The 24,393-nt window shown below is 32.0% G+C and overlaps 2 protein-coding genes across 3 annotated transcripts; one reads left to right on the forward strand and one right to left on the reverse strand.

Annotated features, from left to right (window-relative positions):
- The first annotated feature begins 3,358 nt into the window (after window positions 1–3,358).
- LOC111276755 (Methylthiotransferase) lies at window positions 3,359–15,332 on the forward strand. Of its 2 annotated transcripts, none has more exons than XM_022862537.2 (11): window positions 3,359–3,874; window positions 3,947–3,985; window positions 4,653–4,744; window positions 8,288–8,537; window positions 8,916–9,035; window positions 9,107–9,182; window positions 9,368–9,576; window positions 9,744–9,852; window positions 11,092–11,184; window positions 13,778–13,938; window positions 14,643–15,332. In XM_022862537.2, the coding sequence occupies exons 1-11, from the start codon at window positions 3,698–3,700 to the stop codon at window positions 15,186–15,188; spliced, it is 1,872 nt and encodes a 623-aa protein (XP_022718272.2). In that variant the 5' UTR covers window positions 3,359–3,697; the 3' UTR covers window positions 15,189–15,332. The 2 variants fall into 2 exon arrangements, with proteins under 2 accessions (XP_022718272.2, XP_089619624.1); XM_089763498.1 differs by having other exon boundaries at window positions 3,581–3,874; window positions 9,744–9,840.
- Window positions 15,333–15,667: 335 nt separating this feature from the next.
- On the reverse strand, window positions 15,668–19,231 carry LOC111276756 (C2 calcium/lipid-binding plant phosphoribosyltransferase family protein). Its single transcript, XM_022862539.2, has one exon. The coding sequence runs from the start codon at window positions 18,961–18,963 to the stop codon at window positions 15,901–15,903; it is 3,063 nt and encodes a 1,020-aa protein (XP_022718274.2). The 5' UTR covers window positions 18,964–19,231; the 3' UTR covers window positions 15,668–15,900.
- Between the last annotated feature and the right edge of the window lie 5,162 nt (window positions 19,232–24,393).

The following is a 24,393-nucleotide window of genomic DNA, read 5'->3' on the forward strand; positions in this document are numbered from 1 at the left end:
CTGTAGCTTCCATTGCTTTCATCTTTAATAGGACTAAGGAATTTGGCTTTCCCCATTTTGGGCCATCTCCACATTCTTCATCATCATCATCATCATCATCATCATCATCAGCCACAGCACCCTCCAAGTCGTCCTCTCGATCGTCAGATTCTGGAGCTTCCCAAATTTGAGTATCGATTTCACCATTAATAAACTGACAAGCTCCACATTCATTGTCAAAGGATCTAGGAGAATTTTCAATAGTTTTTTTTTTTTTTTTTGCATCTTGATCATTACTAGCTTCTGTTATCTCAGTATCTTTCACTATGTCCATATCATTCCTATTTTTCTTATCCCTCAAGTTGTTTTCTGTCATCGTATTTGACCTATCAATTCTCTTCTTAGGGCCTTCTGATCTCAGGTGCTGCAATTGGCCATTTGGCAGACAATTGAGCTTCCCATGACTATTTTTTGAACCATTTGCCCTATCAATTCTCTTCTTAGGGCCTTCTGATCTCAGGTGCTGCAATTGGCCATTTGGCAGACAATTGAGCTCCCCATGACTATTTTTTTAACCAACCTCTTGGTCATACTCACCCCTGAAAAATATAAAATATAAATAAATACACAAATATATGTATATACTCACACATATATAATAACAAGACTCCAGTTCATAATGATTAGTAATATAACAACACCACAATTGAAAAGAATGACACTTAACGATCATATGAGTTTATATCAACCAAAAAATCACCTGATGGAACAGAATACAAAAATGTAAAACACTTAGCTTGATATGAAATGGAAACAAATTAAGTAATAAAAAAGAGATAGATACATACTGCAGCTAGAATATGGGTCATCACTGCTAGACAATGAAGTAGTTGGGCTGATCATTGATGTTGCATACATATTAATACTATTCTGTTTTACAAATTCTCTTCCTTGCCTCTCCGAGCATAATTTACAAGACCAAATATCATTTGTGTTGCATACATATTAATCCTGTTTCCTCTTGTCCTCATTGGACTTTGTAAGTTCGGCACCACAATAATGACAAATGCTACATTTATGATGCATTAATAATTAGGTTTGGATTGGATTTTGTATTAGGAAGTGAAAAATTAAAAAGAAAAATCGAATCGAATTATATATTTTTATTAGTTTTTATATATATTTAAATTTTTATAAAATAAAAATAATTATTTTATACCTAATTTTATTTAAATATATTAAAAATTATATAAAAATAATATATAAAAAAAATTAATTTTAAAAATTGATGAATCCAACTAAAATAGTAAAATTTGATTCGGATTAGATCAAATGAAAATTCGGTTTGGATTAGATCAAATTTTAAAAATTTATAATTATATACATTATAAAAAAAAATCAAATCGAATTCAATCTAATCCAAACCGTTATCACTCTTATTATGAAAACAGTTAAAATTGTCTCTAAATTATTACTCCCTCTATCCCATTTTCCTTGTCCATCTCTTTTTTTTGGGGTGGGGGGGATATTTCAAAATTATATCCTATTTCTTTTTTTGAACATAAAAAATGCTTATTTTTTATATTTTAAAATTATTTTTTATGATTTTTTTTTATTTTTTGACATTAAAAATCATGAAACTTTAATTTGATGAAAAAATTTTTAAATTTAATATTAAATACATTAAAGTCAAAACTTTTTTCTTAATCCTCATGAAAATTAATGCATGACAAATATTTTGAGATGAAAGGATTATATCTCCAACAAAGTCCTAAATCTTAATGAACAAAAAGGAAAAAGAAAAACTAGCCAAAATGAAAGAAAATAAAAAAACACAAATGGAAGAAATTTTGTTGAAGAGAAACATAAACAAAAGAAATATTGAACATTATACCTATAATTGAGATGACAAGTCAAGATTTTATTGAACAGTAAATTTTACATTGGATTGTTATTGACTAAAATGTTATAGACTTAACAGAATGGTTTTCTTATAAAAACGATTTAGTAATATTGGCGGGATAATAAAGCCAAGCTAAGCATTTTTTTTTTCCTTTATGGTCTGATTGTAAAATACTTTTTCTTATTGACTGCTTATAAAGTTTGGTATTATACAAGAATGTTAAAAGGTTAATATTATTAATAATTGTTAAATTATAATGAAATATTTAATTTGATATATTAATTTTAAAAATCTTTAATATAATACTTAAATTATAAATTTGATAATTAATATGATATTTATTTCTATCGTGATTAATTTCAAATGATGATACCTAACAAACAATTAATCTTTCAATTATTAGAGTAATTAAAAAATTAATAATCTATATATCATATAAAAATATTTAAAATAAAAATATTATATTAAATATTTTATTAGAATTTAAGATCATTTATAATATTATCTTCATATTATATTATGTCATAGAAAATAAAAACAAAAGGTCGGGAAGAATAAAATCATCATTTAATTGACTACGATTCTCTTTGATTTTGACATATCAAAGGGATCTTAAGAAATATTGAATTACAAGGACAAATATTTTGTTTTTTTGAATGGAAAATAATGAAAACGAATGGAAACCATCACACACACACATGTAGATATTCAATTCTTTTTTCTTTATTTGATATCAATTTTTTTTTTAAAATTTTTTTCTTCTATAATCTATATGTTTTAGATAAGCTTAAAGTTTCTTTTTTTTTTTTCTCAAAAGTTGACATTTTATTTTTCTTTTCTTTACTTTTTATCTTTTTTTTCCCTTTTGCTTATTTTTCTCTTTTTTTCTTCTTTGTTAGTACTAAGAATGCAATCAAGCAGAGTAGTATTAAACTAATATGTAAGAAGTTCGAGTTTATTGTTGGAAATTTCATTCGATCTCAATAGAGTGTAAATTTTTAAGTTTGAATTTGATTCAAAATAAAAATCTAACAATTTGATTTCAAAAAATTAATTTTGTTTATCAAAGAAAAAATAAGCTCAAGTATCATGTTTAACTTTAAATTCGATTATTTTTATTTGAATTCGAGCTTAAATTAAAATATTTAAAGATAAAATAATAAATTTTTAATTAAAATAAAAATATATATATTAAAATATAAAAATCTAATTATTCTTATTAATTATTCAAATTAGATATTAAATATTTAAATTCTATTCACTCAATAAATCAAACTATTTAAATTTAAATTTTACTTACTAATAATCGAACTAAATTAAAATTTTATTCCAATCATACTCAAATATTTTCGGATGCACAATTTACAAGCATGATTTAATCATGCGGGTGGTAGGCCAAGCCGTGGATGAGGCTAGATTTGACACCCCAGTGAAAACTCTTACTAGGATAGATCTGGCCCAATATGCGAGCACGACAATTGCCAAGTAAGGACTTAGCCTTGCAGCTTATGTCAAGAATATGAACCGAACACATGAGGCTAGTGTTTGAGCTGGATCTAGCCGTGAAGATCTAGATATTGGATTAGACTGTAGTTGTACAGTGTCGTGGTAGGCAAGATAGAGCCTTGGGATTGCACCAGAATACTTGGGCTGTGACGATAGAAAAGCCCAGCTAGGTCTTTGTCTTCTTTTCGGTTTTGGAACGAAGTCAGGCAAAAAGCCAAATTTGTAACGAAAAGAAATCTATTTGCCGGAGAAACCTGGTTTGGTTTTTCCTATTCCAGCCCCTGAAGTGGAGAGAAACGAACGGGGGAAATGGAAGACATAGAGGATTTGGTAGTTGGCAGCGGTGGAGCTCCTCCTGGGTTCAGGTTACCTTTGAATGCAGTTGGAGTAAAACCCAGGAAGAAGAATAAAACCAAACCCAGCAAGTTTTCTCAAATGAATGACCCTCTCACTCCTTTATTCACTCCCAAAATCCCTGGCACTCAGGTCCCTTTTTACTTCCCAATATGATTATGTTTATTTATGCATTAGTAAATTATTTTTTATTCTTTGTTGCAGACTATTTATATCAAGACTTTTGGCTGCTCACATAACCAGGCAAGTTTTTTTTTTCTTTAGTTTAATAATTAGCTCAATGGGTAGTTTTGAGGTTCTCAATGAACTTCGTTCTAGCTCTTTCTTTTTTTTTTTGTTCCCTCAAGTACTTTTATTTGTCAAGAGTTTGTGTCTTACATGCTTATTCAGAATATTTGATTGAAATTTATGGATAATAAACTTAAAATAGTTGTAACCCTGCCTTGAGCTCCTATGTCTTATGAAATTGCTTTTATTTTTTATTTTTTGGTTTTTGTTTTACTAATCATTGCTGGAACTACATTCTAGCTATCATTTTAATTTTGAAGCTTTTGAATTCTCATGTGATTGCTTTGAGATTCAGATTACTTTGTGGTTGGTTTCGGGTGTGAATTTTCATTGAGGGAATCAGTAGAATATAAGTCACTAATGTTGTCATGTTGAGGAGGTCCAAACTTGAAAGTCATTGAAGATGAGGAGAAAACCTATTATTTAGCCAACAAAAGTTTTTTGTGATATATCATGTTATTTAATGAATTTAAACCCTGATGTTATATGCAAGCTTCAACATTTATTTGTGAAACAAAAATAAGGATGCAATCCTTCTCATTCATTTTCATCCATGGTTCTAAGTGTAATATTCAATTTGATTTTTGAGATTAGTTTTTCTGATATTTGGACCACTTGTCAGAGTGACAGTGAATATATGGTGGGTCAACTTTCAGCATTTGGCTATGCAATATCAGACAATCCTGAGGAGGGAGACCTTTGGCTAATAAATACGTAAGGCTTCCACCCTTGAATTAATTTAATTTGATATTATCTTTCTCTAGATTGCCTTCACCCTTATTCTCTTAATATTCTTTTAGTACCAGTGCTAAGTGCATATATAGCATGGTTTTAACAATTATGAAATCATCAAAATATCAGGTTCTCACGACCTCAATTTCATAAGGATTTGAACGCTTGTATCCCTATATTAAATGAAACAAGTCAATATAATATTTTAACTGAAGCATAATAAATTCATCATATTATGATATATCCCAAATTGATGACATTTGGAGGATATATCAACAATGTTGATGCAGGTACAATTTTGAACTTTTGAAAACTTTCTAATAAATTCCCAGTTAACTACTGATGATTTAAATAGTTGAACTTGCTCCTTTTATCTCACTTCTTTTTTTATTATTATTATTACTTATTTTACATCTCTCCATAAACCCCAAGGATATGAGCAGTATCAAGATCCAAACTTTTATGGGTTATCCATTATAATTTTCTAACTCTTACTATGAATTTCCATAACGTTTTCAGATCAATAGAGAGATTCTTACAAATCTAGTGTTCGGATATTTTGTGTGCTTGTGTGCGTGTGTGCGTGTATTTTTATTAAGAAAAGATGTATAAGTGGCTCTTTTAATGGTAAGCGAAATAATTTCTTTTTTGGGGGAGCATATTTCACTCTGTATACAAAATAACAATGATGCTACATTGAAACCCTAAGGCTGATAAGCTTTTAAGGCTTGAGAGCAGAGACACCTTATTTAACAATGCTGGAGTTTAGGATTGTTTCCAATGGTCACTCTCAGCATATCCAGGATTATGTGACCTTATTTTATCTAAAATCTTAATTTTGAAAAATTCTTCAGCTTGCTTGGGTCGTTTGTGGTGGAGGGAAAGACTGGTGGAGGGAAAGACTGATAAAATCTGATCACCATTTGTTATAGATAATAAAAACAGTTGCTTTTGATATCTTACTATAAATTATTGGAATATCAGAATTATAGAAATAGATGTCTTGGAGAATTTTCTGGTTTAAATTGAGTGCTTTTTCTTAAAGAGTATAATCCAATCTATTGTGAAGATGTGTTTCTTGGAGAGTTAAAAAAGAAAGCTTATTGTGTACTTTCACTTGTGATTGGTGCCTGAACTAGTCTGACATCATACAGATAGTAGGCATTATCAAATGAGAAACATCTATTTAATCCAGTATAAGCTTTTGAACCTTTTTCATATCCTAGGATATCTGCTTCCCTTTTGTTATGAATTGAGGCATAGATATTTGCAATATATTTCATCCTCTACCTGTTTCATTCCGCATGTGGTTGCTGATAAGTAATGATTCATTGAGTTATATTGCTTATTTTGGAGTGTGTTCATATGTCTATTTTCCTCAGAGGCATTAAATGGCTAAGGAATGACTGAGATTTGTAAAAACTACTCATTTGTCTTCAAATCTTTAATATGTGCAGATCGTTTTGGTGCAATAATAATCTAAGACTACTTGCAGCAACAATCATATAATGCAATTTTTCTTTATCGGATTTATTAAAAAAAAAAAGTCAGAATCATGCAATCATCATTGATGTAAAACAAGAAGGGCAAATACTCCTTTGCATCATACATCAATCAATGTATTAATTGGATGGATATGTAGCAATCTAAATACTGAAGTAAAAATGCTATTAATTTAAAGAATGAAAGAGAAAAGGAAAGTTGCTGCAAATTAGCATTTCTTTCTTCATCCAGGAAACACTCTCAGACAAAACAAATTTGATCAATTAGCATGAACATGAGTCTTGTGGTTTGTCCCATAAACAAATGGCATTGAGAGTGCAACTTTCAAAATTTAGAACAACAAGACATGGCTATGTGACATTTGATTTAAATCTTTTAAGGATCGAGTTTATGTATCCTTGCCCTAGATTTACTGCATATAGTGAACGAACTATGGAAATGATAAACATTTGCATATATTTATATATATATATATATATATATACACACAAGAATTGTGTGACAGCAAACTGATATGTAAGTTGTTTAGGCAAAAATAAGCTGAAACCGTTTGTCAGTGTCCATGCAAGATTTAAAAATGTTGGACAAGATTGTAACATCCTTGTGTGTCTAAAACACACCAATATTTGTAAGGAGATGTGGCCACATGTTACAGCCAAGATTGTAACATCCTTGTGTGTCTAAAACACACCAATATTTGTAAGGAGAGGTGGCTACATGTTACAGCCAATTCACTATCAGCAGAATGCATATATCTTCAAAGACAGATATTTAACTAAATTATATTAAGGGCATACAAATCTGTTGATGTGGGAATCAATTGTAACAGCACACACAAGATGGAAAAGAGAATAAATGAAGGATGGGTGGAGGGTGGGAAAATTTTTTGAATGCTTTGGATATAACAGTTTGAATGAACCCTAGGAGACTTATTTTCGAAGTGAATATGTATATGATGGTGTCTAAAGCTTTGTGCTTCTTAATAATCCTTGTTAGGTATGCTGTTTCTTTGCTGCATCCCTAGAATTTTATCTCTCCTATGTTTGACATTTATGCTTATATCTTTTTCCTTCTAATGAGCAACTTTCCACCCATTTAGCCTGCTTTATTACAAGCATATGCCACTGAATGGCTGTCCTTTTATATTGGTTAGAAGAAAATCTTGTATGGTTAGTTTATCTCTATTAGTAATTGATGCATCAATTTAGGTAGACAATGTCAGTGGACAACTTTGGCTATCAGGGACACACTCTTCATTAACAGATGGCTGGTTGACCTTCCTTGCCACGAATAGGTTCCCAACCAAGATAAATACCCAAGTTACAATTACTTGGGTCTCCAACTTACAAATGACCAAAATGTCTAACGGATCTCCAGTTTCATACGCATTGTGCCTGCTGCTAAAGCTGTTAGTATTAGAGGAGACTTAACTGAATCTTGCACTCGTGTATTTGGTATCTTAGCATTAGGAAGTTTTGCTTCCTCTAGCTAGCCATTGTGAGATGTACAAAGAAAAAGAAAAGGAAAATAATGGAGTAGAAAACAGGGGGGTGGGTAGATGGGGAGAAAACAAAGTCCCTGCCACTTAGGCTGCATGTTGCCTCTGTGTGTCTGCATTAACTAAAGTTTTATAAATTCTGAATATTTGACATAATCTTAGTTTCACCATTTATTGAAGAAACCTCATGGGTGTTTTCAAAACTAAGTAAAATTTTCCATAATATGCCAGAAATGACCTTGAAATTCGATATTAAGACAATATAGTATTATAATATTTAAAAGTTGTTAGAGCATTTTACACTAAAATAATTTTTTAAAAAAATTCTGGTAACTTCAAACAACTATCTCACATCTTTTTCCATTCCACTATATTCTCTTTCTTTTAACAGTTGTGTAAACTTACTTCTTTACACTTCTTCTTTGACACACTTTTCCCATTTATTTCCTTCAAACACTTTCCTTATGTTACCAATGCTTATGTATTTTTAATAATTAAAATGGTGTTTTTGGTCTGTTTTGCAGATGCACAGTGAAATCTCCAAGTCAGTCAGCTATGAACACGTTAATAACAAGGTGTAAAAGTGCAAATAAGCCATTGGTGGTTGCTGGGTGTGTTCCTCAAGGAAGTCGAGATCTGAAAGAGCTAGAAGGGGTCAGTATAGTTGGAGTCCAGCAAATTGACCGTGTGGTTGAAGTTGTAGAAGAGACCCTGAAAGGGCATGAGGTGCGGCTTTTGAACCGCAAGACCTTGCCTGCACTGGACCTTCCTAAGGTATAAAATGTGGATTATTGTAGTTCCAATTGCTTTCCTATAATTTTTGTATTGGTTATGTTTCTTTAATTACCGACTAGAGTCTAATACCACCTACCTACATAGATGAAACACATAGATAAATGTGTAGATTGATTTATTAGAAAAATACAATTACAGCAATTGCTTATTGGGGAGAGATTGCTAGAGAAGGGGAGAGAAAATTCAGTAGAATAGGTGATAGTGAAAGAAGCAATTGAAATAAGATACAATTGAAATAAAGAAGCATTGTGTTCTTTAGCTTTGACAGTGTCTGAATGCAAATAGTGTTTAATGGCTAATAATTGGTTTTCTTATTCTTAAGATAAATTTAACTCAAAGTTATTTATTGTATATCAGGTCAGAAAGAACAAGTTTGTCGAGATTCTTCCAATTAATGTTGGTTGTTTAGGTGCTTGCACTTATTGCAAGACAAAGCATGCTCGTGGTCACTTAGGGAGCTACACTGTTGACAGTCTTGTAAGTTACGAAGCTGGATGACTACATTTTTTACTGTTTGGTTCAATTTTATTAACATCATCTCAATGTAGGTTGGGCGTGTGAAATCTGTTATAGCTGATGGGGTCAAGGAGATATGGTTGAGCAGTGAAGATACTGGAGCATATGGTATCTTAGTATTATGCCTGGCTGCCCGTGATGCCAAAGAAACTTTAGATATAGGAGTCCTGTTCTCCCAGTGTCTAAAGTGGAAAACATTAAATACACACTTACGTGCATAAGGATTAACAGTTGCTTACATATATATGGACACATATACGGAGATTGTGCTTATAGGTTACAAAATTTTGTAGGTCGTGACATTGGGGTTAACCTACCAATTTTGTTGAATGCCATTGTTGTGGAACTTCCTCCTGATGGGAGCACAATGCTACGAATTGGGATGACCAATCCTCCTTTTATCTTGGAGCACCTGAAAGAGATAGCAGATGTTTTACGTCATCCTTGTGTATATTCCTTTCTTCACGTACCAGTTCAATCAGGGAGTGATGCTATCTTGACCGTAAGTCTAAAATTGATCACATTCCCGTTGCTTAATTTTGGCTAATGACAATAAGTTGTTATTTATTAACTAAAATAAATCAATAAAATTTGTACTTAATGTAGTTAAATGCCTGAAATTTCTCCTGAATGATAATTGTCTTACTGTATATTGTTCGATTGTTTCAGGAAATGAATCGGGAATATACTGTGAGCGAGTTTAGGACTGTGGTAGATACCTTGACTGAACTTGTGCCAGGCATGCAGGTTGCAACTGATATAATATGTGGGTTTCCTGGTTAGTATGCTTATTTTGTTGTCTCCTTTTCTCTTTCTTCCTTGATGCTATGCATGTGTGTGTGTGTATGTCTCTCTCTCTCTCTCTCTCTCTCTCTCTCTCTCGCTATATATATTTATATATATATATATATATATGCTGAAAAACTAAAAGATTATTTAGGGCCTTTTGTGATGCTAAATTCTTTTCATGTCTTCTGCAAACAAGATTTGAGTTTGTCTAGGCAATAGGCACCTCTACTTTTGGAAAATATTTTCCATTTTCTATGTCCAGTTTTACTCTAACTATGATCAATCAAATAAGGCAAATAACTAAATATTGATTGAACAATAAAATAAATTAAAATTAGGTGTCTTGTTTTCTAGAAAATTAGAAAAGCAAGGGTTTTCTACTGGAGTATTTTACCTTATTTCATTGCCTGCATCTATAGTAAAAATGGAGATGGAGAATATAAAATAATTTTCAAAAGTAAATAGGCTCTTAGTATCTCTCATCATTTCAGAACTAATTGGAATTTTCTACTAATGGAAATTCTTTAGGATACTGCCTTGTCTTTGGGCCTGTGTGGCTGCCCAGTTCTGCAAGCCTGGCCTGCTTTGGGCAGGGCTGAGCAAGGATTTTTAGCCCAAGCCCAGAATCAAGCCAGTACAAGTTATTATTTCCTTGAATAAATAATGTTATTTAATTAGATTTAATTTTAAAATAAAAATGATAATATTAATAAAAAATAATTTATTTTAATATAAGAACTTCAGGCTAGAGTTTGCCGCCCATCGACCATACTTCATTTTGGCACAAACATTAGAGAGCTAGTCTTGGCCCACCCATGAACATGAAGTTTTATTATTAAAACAGTACATGTAGTTTTATATTAATAGTTGATGTTTTAATAAATTTAAATGAAAATACATTGTCTATTTAATAAAATAATGAATTCAGCTTTGTTAGGGTCTTAAAATCTTAGCTGAAAGAGGTTGGAGCTTGCAGCATGGGTAGGCAGCCAACCCATGCACTGGTGGTCTATTCCAGGTCTATGGGCTTGGTAAAGCTCTTTAAGGCCAGGGCCGAAATTTGGCTACAAAGCCCTCCCAAATCAGGCCCATGGACACCTCTTATAGGCAGGAAATACCACATCACAAATATTTTGAGGATCTTATAAGAACGTTTACTCTTGTAAGCTGTTTAAAGATTTAGTTTATGGTTTTTAATTGAATGATGCTCATTTTTGGGTCATTTCAGGTGAGACTGATGAAGATTTTGCTCAAACAGTTAACCTTGTTAAGGAATACAAGTTCCCACAAGTTCATATATCTCAGTTCTATCCTAGACCTGGTATGTTTGTTTTTTATTGCTGCAGCTTCTTTGTTACAATTTTTTACATGTTTTTTCTATTGTCAACTTTATCTCAATAAAAACTTAATCTTTCTTTTGTTTACGAATTATTTTCTTCTAAGGCCACTTGCAAGGCATATGCTGTTATATTTCTATTGGAGCTCGTTAATTTCTTGATATTCATACATCATTGCTTAAGCATCCATTTAAGCACTTCTGTTTTTGTGGCAATCATTCAGCTATATTTCGGTGTCCTAGGCAGCTTCTTCTGTTTACTGGAAAACTTAAGAGATTGACAAATCCTTGATGAGTAATTTAAAAGTGGAAAATTTTTATTCCAAAGGCTTTTATTCCTTGGACGGCTGCAAGGATAAAAGGTGAAAATGCAGATTGTTAGGGCTTATTTAGCTTTCAATACATTTTCCAATCTCCATGTCAGTTATCTTAATATCTTAATTTCTTTTCCACTACCATCATCAATTTTTGTTTTGCTTTAAGTTCTGTGGACATTGCAACAGGAAAACCTTAAGTCAAGGAGGCAGGGTTCTTTAGTAACAAAAATACAACAGAGGGAACTACCTTGGTTAATTTTGTAAAAAAATTGTTCTAGAAACCACCCTGAGCAAAGCCAATGTAAGCACCTGATGTTGAAGGGGCAGGACATTTAGATTTAGCATTGTTATAAACAAGTAATTAATTTTGGAACTAATTGCAGAATTTGTCTTCTGTGAGATATAGATGATAAATCATCCAGATGTTAGTAATAAAAATTCTGTAATACAAACTGACTTAAGGATAAATGAAGCTCCAACTACCAAATTAGCCTCAACAACATAGATAGTTGACCTATTGGATGTGTAAATAATTGTAAGTGAAAGATGATTTCTATAGTTTAGAGCAGGACAAACAATTTAGCCCTTATCGAACTCAAAGTATAAAATAAATCTGATTGATATTGACCCACGGTTATGTCCATGAGATTTGGTCTGAACTCAAGTTTTGCTAAGTAAAAAACAGGAAAAAATATGCACTTTATATCAACAGGATTTAGCACCATCAATCCCTCCCCCCAAAACCCAATAACTCTCCCCCTCACCGAAAAAGAAACTTGATCACAAAACACTTAAAACCCCTTAGAAAATGATCTAATGATAGAGAAGCAAGGGAAAGGAGCACTCATAATTCTAAGACAATAACTTCTCTACAGTATCAGTGAGGAAGATTTCAAAACAACGAGCTAAGGCTCATAATCTATCTATCGTGGACTCAGGATCCAGATGACAGGAGTTTGTATCAAACACGGATGTCATGCATTTAGCAAATTTTTGCACCAAATTTGATGATTTCAATGTCGTATATGTATAAACTTAATGCATCCAGGAAGTGTCGAATGTGCCTGTGATCTAGTAAAGTGAAGAGTCATTGCAGTTGAAGGATTCTTGTAATAAGCTTTTGAGGGTTTATAATTTTTGTTGGCGGAAGATGGTTCAGAAATCATCTTTAATATTCCTCCTTAAGCTTAGAGCAATGAGCTGACTGTATAATTAGTATCCTATTGGCAATGACTAGTCCAGATAGAGAAGCCCGATAGAACTTATTAAATGAGACTGTTGTGGGTAGATATTCAAATGTTTGACTCTTGGACGCAAACTTGATGAAGTTTAAGCTCAAATTTCTAGGCGCTAACAGGAATTATGGTGTGGAAGGACTCAATCAGGTGCATCCCTTTGAAGAAAAACTTTTGGCTTTGTTTGATTAAGGAAAACTAGTTTCTTAGATATTTTTCCCAAAATGCTAAATAAGGAGATTAGTAAGATTTTCTAATTCCATTTTCTTGAACATCTAACTTATGAGCATGTCTTGTGATTTTTCTTTATTCAGATTTACCAAATTTGCATCTTTTTTTACTGTTGTCATGGAAAACTTGCTTTTCTAGTCTCAACAACTAAATGCATAGTATTTTTTTTTTTTTTTGTATTTGAACTTAGGGCTCCCATGGCGTTAGCTTGTCCTTTTTTTGTTGGAGTGAAGTCACCTTGGCAATTTTTTAGTAGTTCTTATGCAAAACAAAACTACAAATGATGTAATGTTGAAATTCTCTCTGTCAGTGTGATGGAATCTGTTTAAAATTTCATGGAGTATTTGCTCGTTTCTAATCTTGGTTTTTTTAGTTGGGATTTCTTAATGTCTCTTCAAAATTCTTTGTAGATCATGTTTCATTTTAAATTTTTTAAAGATCATGGATTTGTGCTAATACATTTAGAATATTTTGCATCTAGCTTTCCAAGTTTTGTTACACCAAGAAGTAGCAAGTTTATATAAATAAGGTGTTTGTTCCAGTATTTAGCTGCATTTGATTCTGATAAATCCATTTTAGAAATGGTACACAGATTCTAGATTTGTGGATGTAAATTTAAATCTCAATGTATCACTCCAAAAAATTGTGATATCAAGACATAGCTTAACTTTATGATTCTAAACCTCTTTGTTAAACAAACTATTGGCAGCTTGCTTTGCCAATGTAAATACTAGTTGTTTATGTGCTCCTAGCTGTAGTCAGTTAAGTTCATGCGTGTGATCTTTCTAAAACTAGGGACACCTGCTGCAAGGATGAAAAAGGTCCCAAGTACTATAGTGAAGAATCGGAGCCGTGAATTAACTTCTATTTTTGAAGCTTTTGCACCATACAATGGAATGGAAGGAAGAGTTGAAAGAATATGGATTACTGAAATTGCAACTGATGGAATTCACTTGGTACGAATATTTGCAATTGATAAAATTAACTTTTGCACTTCTGTATGCTTCCTTTTCATCCTATGTTGTGGCACTAGTTTAAGCAACTAGATTTCAGTGTAAACTAGATTTATTGTCCGATGGTTGTGGGTCACAACTCATTTGTTAAGTTGCATTGGGATGGCATATTAATGCATTTGTAGTCCCGGTGTCTTGCTCTCTGGTGAACTTGATTGCTTCAATTTTTGGTTAGAAATAAACTGCTCCTTGGAAGCCAGTTCAGTGTTAGTTGATTTACTCTGGATCCATTTTGCTTTCCCTTTTTTGTTGGATTTGATGGAATGCAAGGTGTGAAAATTTCTTTTTCCTTTTTATTTTGAAAGTCATGTTAAAACATTTTGGCAAGTATTGTTAGTCGTCTCTGTTTCACTCTCTTAAACAATTGCTGAAGCTAGTTGTATAATTTCTCTGTTCAAAACCAGTTCATGGTCTACTGATTTACTGGATATTTTAAACTATTACTTGGCATTTTATGTGCTAAGAGTTTATCTAAATGCATTTTTCAGTGCATGCTAATATCTAGCTTGTTTGCACATGAAGCCAGTTGTGAAAATCCGATTCATACTTCAACTTTTTACTGAATATTCCAATTACAACTTTTCACTTTATCTAAAGGCTTTGTCTAGTGTGCTAATATCTAGCTCGTATTCACTTCATTATCCAAGGTTGGCCATACGAAGGGATATGTGCAGGTTCTTGTAATTGCTCCAGAAAGTATGTTGGGTACTTCAGCTATTGTGAAGATAACATCCGTGGGAAGATGGTCGGTGTTTGGAGAAGTGATTGAGACTCTCACCCAAGCAAATGTGAAAATGTCTCCAGAGAAAGTGTCTATTCAGGAGATACGTTCTCCTTGCTCCAATCAGTATGAGAGTTGTGCATGTTCAAAGAAGCCAGGACCTTGCTCCTGTGGACCAGACAGCTGTAGAGGACAGGATAGATTGGAAGAGTGCACGGTTTCCAGGAATGATAGTTGGATGGAAGATCGAAACAGAAAAAATCTGATTAGCTGGTTACTGAGGCAGCGAAGGAACCATGAGAACAAACAGGTTGAGAACAGCATTACCTTGGGGCTAAAGAATAAGCAGGACTGGGCCCTGGGCGGCTGGGGTATTGTTGATATGGCTCTGCTCGTTGGAATCCTTGTCAGCTTTTTGGTGATTGTAGCTGTAATAATGCATCTAGAATTTAGGACTTTGTTGTCAAAATGAATTTTGTCCTAGAAACCATTATATTCTGTTTTTGGATTTGGAGGATTCCCATGTCAGAATTGCCTAAACAGAATTTTTTTTTTGTACCAATGCAACTTTTTGACACAAGTGCCAATGAGATTTGAAAGATTTTGCTGCGTACAATGTTCTTCAATTAGAGAACTCTCGTATAACATTTATGGTTTATTATAACCGAACTTGCAAAACTTGCAGACAGAGGCCTACAATTCCTCTACCGTTTTTACTACTTTTCAGCTATATCTTGCAAATTAAAACATAAAAAGTGACACGATTAAAAAATAATATAAAAAAATAAAAGTGACGTGTTAAAATTTTAACAAAAATTATAAATTTTGATATGTAATTTTTATATAAAAATAATATGAATATACGAATTACGAGTATTTAACCAGTGATAGGGGGACATTTGCTTACATTCATTAAGTACACAGATTATAGCTCATCAAAATCTTGAGTAGTAGCTAAAAATAATGGTGGGTTCCATAGATGAATCTGAAGAAAGCTGAGAAGTGCATATCCAGCCAAAGCAGGAAAAGTGAGATTCTAATATGAGGTAGTGGAGCAAGCGAGAAAGCGCGTAGCTGCTTTTCTCTCCCTATCTTATGCTATGATCCTGTGAAGTTGTTTACTGAATCGTCTTATTCACAAACTGATTAAACGAATGATAAACTAATGATAGAAGCTTCCTTCCTCATAGTAGCATGTCTGACTTGGATGGTAATCTTTTGAAGAAGTTGACAGGCACCGAAGGCATCTTGCTCCTGAAGCGAGGATGGCGGAGCCAGTAGAGCCCAAATAGAACGGCCACCACTTGGAATGGGGTAACATAAATGAACACAGCCCAGATCAAGGAAAAGATGATGAAGATTGCAGTTGCTCTTGGATCACGCCAGCTTAGTATTGCCTGAGCCCTTTCCCCTTGGCTTGCCAAATCTCCAACTACCGTCTGCACCCTGCCTGCGATGTTTCTGAGCCTGTCGTATCTCATTCTTACAATATCTGATGGTCTGCTTGTTGGAAATGAGTCAAACTCCTCATCCAGCTCGTCTGGATGTGCATTGTCTGCTTGTGAAAGCCGGGCATCCATGTGAGGGGGATGTCTTGGTCTGAACCGGTAGTTCCATATCCCAATCACAAATAGGTAGAGGAAAATTGTAGGCAATATTAGTTCTGGGTAGCAAACAAGTATCAAGAACAAAACATGGACCAGACATGTTGTGATTGGGTTTCTCCAATAGCATATATCATTAAACCACTTGCAAACAGCAGTAACCCCCGAAAGAAGTGACATTATGCGGTGGAAATTCGCTTTGCTTCTTCTGAGACTCCACATATGGTAATCCACATCCAACATGTACTCAACCACCTCCCGCCGCAGTGGTGGCTCTGCTCTTTGCAGTCTTGCTGCCACAATCAGCATTGCTTGGTGGCGCAGCCAGTCCATGTGCCTAGGTGGTATAGGAAAGACATAGTGCATCTTGGGAAGCAATGGCCTACCATATTGAGTCACCATGTTAACCCAAGCTGTGCATGTGAACCTCAACGCCAATTGAAGTTCACCATGCTTCCTTAAACCAGAAGGTGTAAGAACCAACAATGGATAGTAATGAGTATAAACACGATCAGTTTCAAGTGTTGATAGCCGAATTCTCACCTTCCCAATCTTTTGATCCCTTGCATCATCTTTGCTTCCATTGATATGGGAATTGTCAAACACACCAATGGTAATTACAGTACAAGGGTCATAAACTTCCCAAGTATACTGCTCGTTCCATCTAGGAGACAGAGTATCAAGAAGAGTTCTAGTCCTAATCCATTTGTTCCCATACTTAGCCACACAATATGCATCTGTCATCTTACCATCTTTGATCTTCATAGGAAGCAAATTCTTTGCACTCAAAATCCCAAGTTCAAGAATTCCAATGCGTTGCTTCCTAAGGTGCGTTGATGATGGCTGGAGATCACTGCTAAAATGTGTGGATTCATCAAGAACATGGTACCCTGCCTCTAGAAAAACACGTAGGAGGATCTTGCTTGAGAATTTTTCTTTCCTCTTTTCACCCTCCCCTTCTGCCACTGATGGCTTGAGCAGACTAAGCCAGCGGGGATCTGGAGGCTTAGTAGTTTCTAATCTTTGAGGCACATCTCTAATTGGAATCATCGCCCTCCCTAAAACCTCATCTTTTCCAGCTCCAACCCTATCCTCAACAGAAATAATTATGTAATCCTCAAAAGGCTCAGACACAACAAACATAAGCTGATCATCCCAAACTGGATTTATGGTTCGCTCTAGTAGCTTTGTAGGTCTAATCTGATTACCAACTATTACCTTCACATATGGAGACGGTAGTCGGCCTTTTTCATGTGGGACTAGGTCTTGAGCTTCCATGACATGAATTCTAAGGTAATACAGCTTGGGAGAGAAATAAACCTTTGATCGTGTATTAGCGAGGTTAGAGGGGCTAATGTTGTGTGCATCAGAATGCCATGCCTCTGGAAATGATTCATCAGCTTGTGTTCCCATCCAAACTCCCAGCATAATTTCACCTTTAACCTTGTCCCCTTTCTTGTCTGCCAATCTGTACCATTGAGGAGCCAATGGACTATCTGGTGGAACTCGAAGAGGTATTTCTAAAACATCAAAAACAACTTTGCCAACAAAATCATCCTTGCCAAAATCCTTATCTTTCACAATTACTTCAAGCAAATTTGATTGCAGCCTTTCCCTTGAGAAAGCAAAGATTTGGTGCCATACCGGGTTTTGATTCTTCTCCAAGTGTTTGGTCTGGCCTTTGTAGTTCCCAAGCTTCACTTCAACATAAGGATCAAGGCTTCCTGAAATATCCATTACAGGAAGATCCTTTGCCTTAACCACATTTACGAACAAGTAATGCATCTGCTCCACCAAATCATAAGTGCTTGAAGTCTTGTCACCTCCTCTGTATCGCAAACGAGCTGCCACAGGTGGACTAGTTTCGACCAACAGGAACTCTTGCCTTGGCATCTGCATATGCATTACGCCCGGCGGTGCTGCTTTAGCGAAATCTGCTCTGGTCTCCACCACTGGTGCCTTTTCCATCATTGCTGTGAATCCCGTCCCAGTAGACGTTGGAGGCGGAGCAGCTGGCGGAGGACCCCCAGTTCCAGTCCCTATAGAGTGAAAAGTCCTCACTTCTTGTTCTTTCTTTTTCTTGTTCTTCTTTTCTTCTACCTTGATCTCATCATCGAAATTGTTAGTGTTGATTTCCTGAAATGGAGTTTCTGGGAATTGGGGTTCTTGAAAAGGGGACGTTTCTTCAGTTCCAGGAATACTAGTAGGAGTAGCATGTACCGGCTCTCCGTTGTGAGAAGCTCCATCATGCACGGCATAAATTTTCAATGCAATATCACCTTTGATATGAGAAAAAAGGCCACGTTTATCAAGGGGATAGTGTTGGACACTGGAATCAGACTCAGACAACGGGACAGAAACGCCTGAAATCCTGACTCGACCAAGAAAATTATTATGGTGACCATGGTTGCCTTCTCTATCATTGTACACAGTCACATGAATGGTCTTGTTTGCTACATCCCCGAGGTTGTTTACATTGAAAACAAGCTTTTCATTCCAAGAAGGGTTAAGATCTTTGTGCTTGGTTTGAGTCCTTTTACGTTGCTCATCAAATTCTACTTCCACAAACGGACTCGCAGAACCCTGACCATCTTTGGGCATGAGATCATAGGCTTCAAGCACTTCCACAACAAGCTTACTCATGGTAAGAAGGTAGTAGTTTCAAGAGCTCAATTGCCTTGGATTTGATTTAATTAAAGTGAAGAAGGGAAGAGAAAGAGTAGAAGTAAAGAAGAAGACAGAAATGGTGATAGGAAAGGGAGAGAAAGAGAGGTGAAGAGAAAAGCACTAGTCGGTGGAGATGAGATGTTCATTTTGGAGTATGAAGACAGAAACATATGTTTAAGGGAGAGAGAGAAATGGCATTTGGTGGAGAGTGAGGTGGCCCCTTTCAAAGTCGTATATCATTGTAGATCCCGTAATTTGTTTAAAAAATTTATATATGATATATTGTCTTACATTATTTATAAATAAAATAATAATAATTTATTAATAAATAAATATTAATTTTTAAAATAAATATATATAAATTAAAAAATTTATTATTAATGAGGTATTAATAAAGTATTATAATATATTTTATTTTATTATATATTATTTTTATATTATTTTTATGTTATATTACTGTATCATATTTTTATTATGAATTTATTATGAATAGAGGGATATTCTAGTTATGGTGGGCACGGCTGTTTGGTAATGTGTACGTGAGAGCGATGGAGAGATATTTGGGCATATGGATGCAGTTTTCTTCAGCAATTACATTGTTGATTTTGATAGAGATAATGTTTAGGTAGTAGGGAAAGAAAGCTGATTTTTTTTATTTTTTTGGCAGGGTATTGAAAGAGTGAAAGTGATCACTTCATTCATGAAGCCTAAAAAAGTTTTTTCACGAAAGCAATTCTCACTTTTAGTAGGATCTCTCCTTCTTCAAGGAAATAAGCAGATCCACTAGCAATGCCATTACCATTGTGGAGATTGTCAAGTCGTTGGCCTAAAAGGTCAGCAATTTGATAATTCTGCTTTTGCGTAATAAAATAGATTTTGATTTTTTTTTTTTATATTTAGATCTCAAAATTTTAAACAAAACATAATAATATGATAAAAATTAAAATTATATTTTATATGTATATAATAAAAATAAAAAATATATTATGTTTAATGAAATATAATATGATAATTTTTATATTTTTATATAAAAATATGAAATAAATAATATAAATACATAAATTAATATATCTAATTAAATGAATTAATTCACTTTTTAAGTTTATCATGTATCTATTAGCATTGAAGATCACAATCCACACCATAAGGCTGCCTTCTTTCCAACAAAAAAAAAAAAATTAATGAAAAAAAAAGGAAAATATAAAGTTAATTGAGACCATTTATGAGTTATTCAGGTGGCATTTAGTTCTTACATGTGAATCTGAGAAGTCGATGGGAAATTAGAAAGAAGCTATTTTCGATAATTTTAGCCTATAAATTAATTGTGGGCCATGCGATTTCCCTACCTAAAAATTTCCTAAGAAAATTCCAAGCCCCTACCAAAGGGTTAAAAATCAACATTCATGACCAAGCATCCTCAATTTCAATCATTTCTTTCAACCAAGAAGTTTTGGTAATTCACGTCATACTTTTCTTTTTATATTTTATATTCCTTTATTATAAATACACATTAAACATTTTTAAACTCACCTCAATTTCAATAATTTCTTTCAACCAAGAAATTTTGATGGGACACACTAATAAATGAAATGAAATTTTAAGCATAATATTAAATATTTTAAAATATAAGTATTATATTAATTTTTTTATATAATAACAAAAATATGGCATTATCTCATTTAAATATAATTATTTTTATTTAGGATTAAGAATGGATTTTTTTTTTTTTGTTTCTTTTACCATTTTACTTGTTAATTTGTTGTTAGGTAAATTAATAATAGGTTTGGCATGATGAAACAAGATTTGGAAAAAGAATGGGAATTGAATTGAGCTACCTTAGAGGCTAAGTATTAATATGCAAGGCACCTTAGCAATATAGCACCATTTTTTCTTTCTCTCTTCCTTTTTATTTTATTTATTTATTTATTTCTTTTATGTTTTGTTTGTTTGCATTATTTTAAACATAGATTAAATGTGTCCAATGGGACCCCTAACTTTTTCAAAATTGCCTATCCAGTAATATCACAATCTATGAATCAAGTTGATACCATGGTTGGTACTATAGCCCAAAATATGGAGCATCTTTGCTTAAATTTAACGGTGAATTGGCCAATCTTATATCTCTATCATGCAGACAATTTTATTACCTAAAGATATAATTTTAAAACTATGTAATTTTCTTCTTAACAATGAAAACATGTAATCATACCATTGTTTGAAATATTTGTCATATCAATAAAAAAGTTCATAGTTCCTATCATCATTTTGTGTCATATAATATACACTATTATTTTTTGTATTATTTTAATTATATCATACAATTATTTTTTAAAATGATATTTAAAAAATTTGAAACTCAAGTTTTTAATCTGAAAATTTTTTTTTTTAAAAAGTTTTTCTAACCATAAGTCTTTTTTTTTAAGTTGACTTTAAATTTTTTAAGAAAACAGTTGAAATTAATAGGACATTCATAATGACAGGCCATATGTAGAAAGAGTAAATTTCAAGGATATTTCCATTTTTTATTCCAACTACTTTTAAATTTATTAAATTTCCATCTCGTTTTTATGCTGAGAGTATATCATTTATAATATTTATAATATAATTAATCATTAGAATTTAAAATTTTATGGGGTCTACTGAAATTTTATATAAAATCTATATTTATAAATAATGGTCTCTTACATAAATTTTTATTTTAATTAAATAATTATAATATTACAATAAAAAAATTATTTTTGATATACTTACATTTTATCTTTTAAAAGTTTCCAATTACCTTCTAAAAGTTTCAACTTATCTAAAGTTTCAACTTATCTATCTGTCAATAAATATGTCAAAAACCTAGCGTTGGACATATACATTTCTAACAGATTAAACTGCTTGTAGGACATAGTTTCACATGATCAATAATGAAAAAGATAGATATGACTTTGCACAGTCATATGATATGATTGTACTGATATTATTGGAATGAGATTTTTTTTAAAGTTACAATCATAATGTTATATCTAATTATTATATCATTATTAAATTGTAATTATTAAATAAGTAATTAATAAATTATAAAATAATCAAACATTTATACCCACACAAAATAAAATTTGAATTTAAAATATCAAAATTTTAAGATCTCTACCCTTAATCAAAATCTCATTGACAGATTATTGGATAGAGTTGAAAATCAAAGTATCAGAATGAAGAAATGTGAAAGGCTTAGGGTAACTTTTTCTAGCATATATAGGATACGAGGGTTTTTTTTTTTTTTTGATAATTCGGAAAACATAACACGCAACGCATCGTCCAGGAAAAGGTGGACAGCATGGATGTCAATGTCAAAGGGCACTCATAAAATATTCTAGGTTTTTTCGGCTCTCCACGGGTGCTGTGGCTGCTGGCTATACCTAACCATTGATGAATTGATAATTTTAGCAATCGGCAACCTCTCTCGAAGCAAATTCACCCACGTTCTCTTCATCCCTCCTGTCTTTCCAGGGACATCCCCTAAGAATTAGAAATTACGGCAATAGAAGCAAAGAAAAGAGAGCTTGCTTTTTATTTAGTCAATTAATTAGTTCATTTAGTATATAAAATATGAAATTTTATATATTATCAATTAATATTATGATACTATATTATTAATGAATAAATATAAATTTTTTAAATAAATACATAAAAATTTAATTTTTTAAAAAAATATATTTTTATTAATAAAATAATATCGTATAATTCACTAGCAATATATATAAATTATACATTAATAACACATTAAATATAAATTTATGATTCGAGTTAAAATATTTTCATGTTGTAAAAATTTATTTGTCAAGGTATGTTTCTTCTTTAATCCGAATTTCAATATAGTTTTCAGTTTGTGCCAATTTTCCAACGGTGAAGCCCAGGGGCAGTAAGTAGTCTTAGATCTCAAACAAAAAGGTTCCTCAATGGAATATATAATCTAATTTATTAAGATATTTATTTTGTTGATGTTTTTGTTTTTTATTTTTTATTTTTTATCTTCTCTTTAAAGAATTATAAATAGTAAAAATATAAATCAAAGAGGGCCTAAAGATTTTGAAGTTCCGTACCCCTTAAATTACCACTTTATTAATGGTATGATATAAGCCTCTACCTCTTTCTTCCTTTCAAAATAAGTCAAAAAAAAAAAAAAATTGATAAGCTTACTGTAGCTATTCATGGGATTTAACGTTTACTCGAGTTTGATTTGAGTTCAACAAAAAAATTTTATATAATATTCAAACTCAATTGGTTTGTGTATTAAGGTATTCAAGATTAATTTAAAATCAATTATTTAAATTAAATGAATTTATTTATGTACATTAAATGAATATACACGTTTATAAATAATCACACACATATTTATAAATAATAATTAAATAAATTTAAATGTAAAAAAAAATTTATAAATTTATAACAAACAAACAATTTCAGAGTTACATAAGAAAATATGAAAATTATAAGGTTATTTGCTAATCTTTTCATTATTAATAATTAAGTGGGTAATATTAGGTTAAAATATAAGTGAGTGAGTGAGAATGTGAAGTCACTTAGGCTTAGGGTTATGTTAGGGTAAATGGGTAATATTATTATTATTTAGTTATTATCAAACAATAAAATAAACTTTAAATTATATGTAGACAAATAAATTTTAAATAACTTTTAAATGAATTTATTCATAAATATAAATAAATTAAATATACCTTTATTTGAGATTAGTTTATTTAATAAATAAAATTATGAAATATTATTTATAATTATTTATTAAACTTAATAAATAAACATAAATAAATAAAAACTAAATTTATTCATAAATTATTTATCAAATATTCTGTAAGTTCTTTTAAAAGGCAAGTTTGATCTTGATTTGTTAGTTTAACTATTTGATTATTATAAAATAATAAATATATTATTAAAATATTAATAATAAAATATTAAAGAACTAACTTATCTATAAAAAATTCCAATGGCTGATGAATCCAATTTTGCCATTTGTCAATCTTAGGCCGGCTAGCAAATTTCATGTCACCCTTCTCGCTAAGTCATTCTCACGACCGTCTTATTTCCGCTGCGTGTTAATCATCTATTGATCAGTTTTGATACGAATATAGCTGGTAAAGTAGCTCGAATTCGCTCGAGTATATTTCAGACCGAACTAAGATAAAGATTGAAATTAAAAAAAATTCAGATCTAAAAAATTCAAAATCAAGAGAACTCACCTGTAATGACTTAATTTATAATTATTTGAAATTGAGATCGATGTAATTTGAAATTCATAAGTTCAAATTATAATTCGAAAAAATTTAAATTATAATTATGTGATTTTTTTTAAATAAATGAATAAATTATAAATATTTTTAATTAAAAATTTAAAAAGGTTATTATTGA

The sequence above is a fragment of the Durio zibethinus genome, chromosome 7 (assembly GCF_047325235.1).
Source record: "Durio zibethinus cultivar Kanyao isolate XHJ-2024 chromosome 7, ASM4732523v1, whole genome shotgun sequence".
In the NCBI taxonomy this organism is placed as follows: domain Eukaryota; kingdom Viridiplantae; phylum Streptophyta; class Magnoliopsida; order Malvales; family Malvaceae; genus Durio; species Durio zibethinus.

What these genes read in the sequence shown, in the direction of transcription:
- LOC111276755 (XM_022862537.2), top strand. Translation starts at nt 3,698, where the DNA reads ATGGAAGACATAGAGGATTTGGTAGTTGGCAGCGGTGGAGCTCCTCCT. An exon ending in TGAAGATACTGGAGCATATG is followed by an intron (nt 9,183 to 9,367) that starts GTATCTTAGTAT and finishes AAAATTTTGTAG; the next exon opens with GTCGTGACATTGGGGTTAAC. An exon ending in TCAGTTCTATCCTAGACCTG is followed by an intron (nt 11,185 to 13,777) that starts GTATGTTTGTTT and finishes TTCTAAAACTAG; the next exon opens with GGACACCTGCTGCAAGGATG.
- LOC111276756 (XM_022862539.2), bottom strand. Translation starts at nt 18,963, where the DNA reads ATGAGTAAGCTTGTTGTGGAAGTGCTTGAAGCCTATGATCTCATGCCC.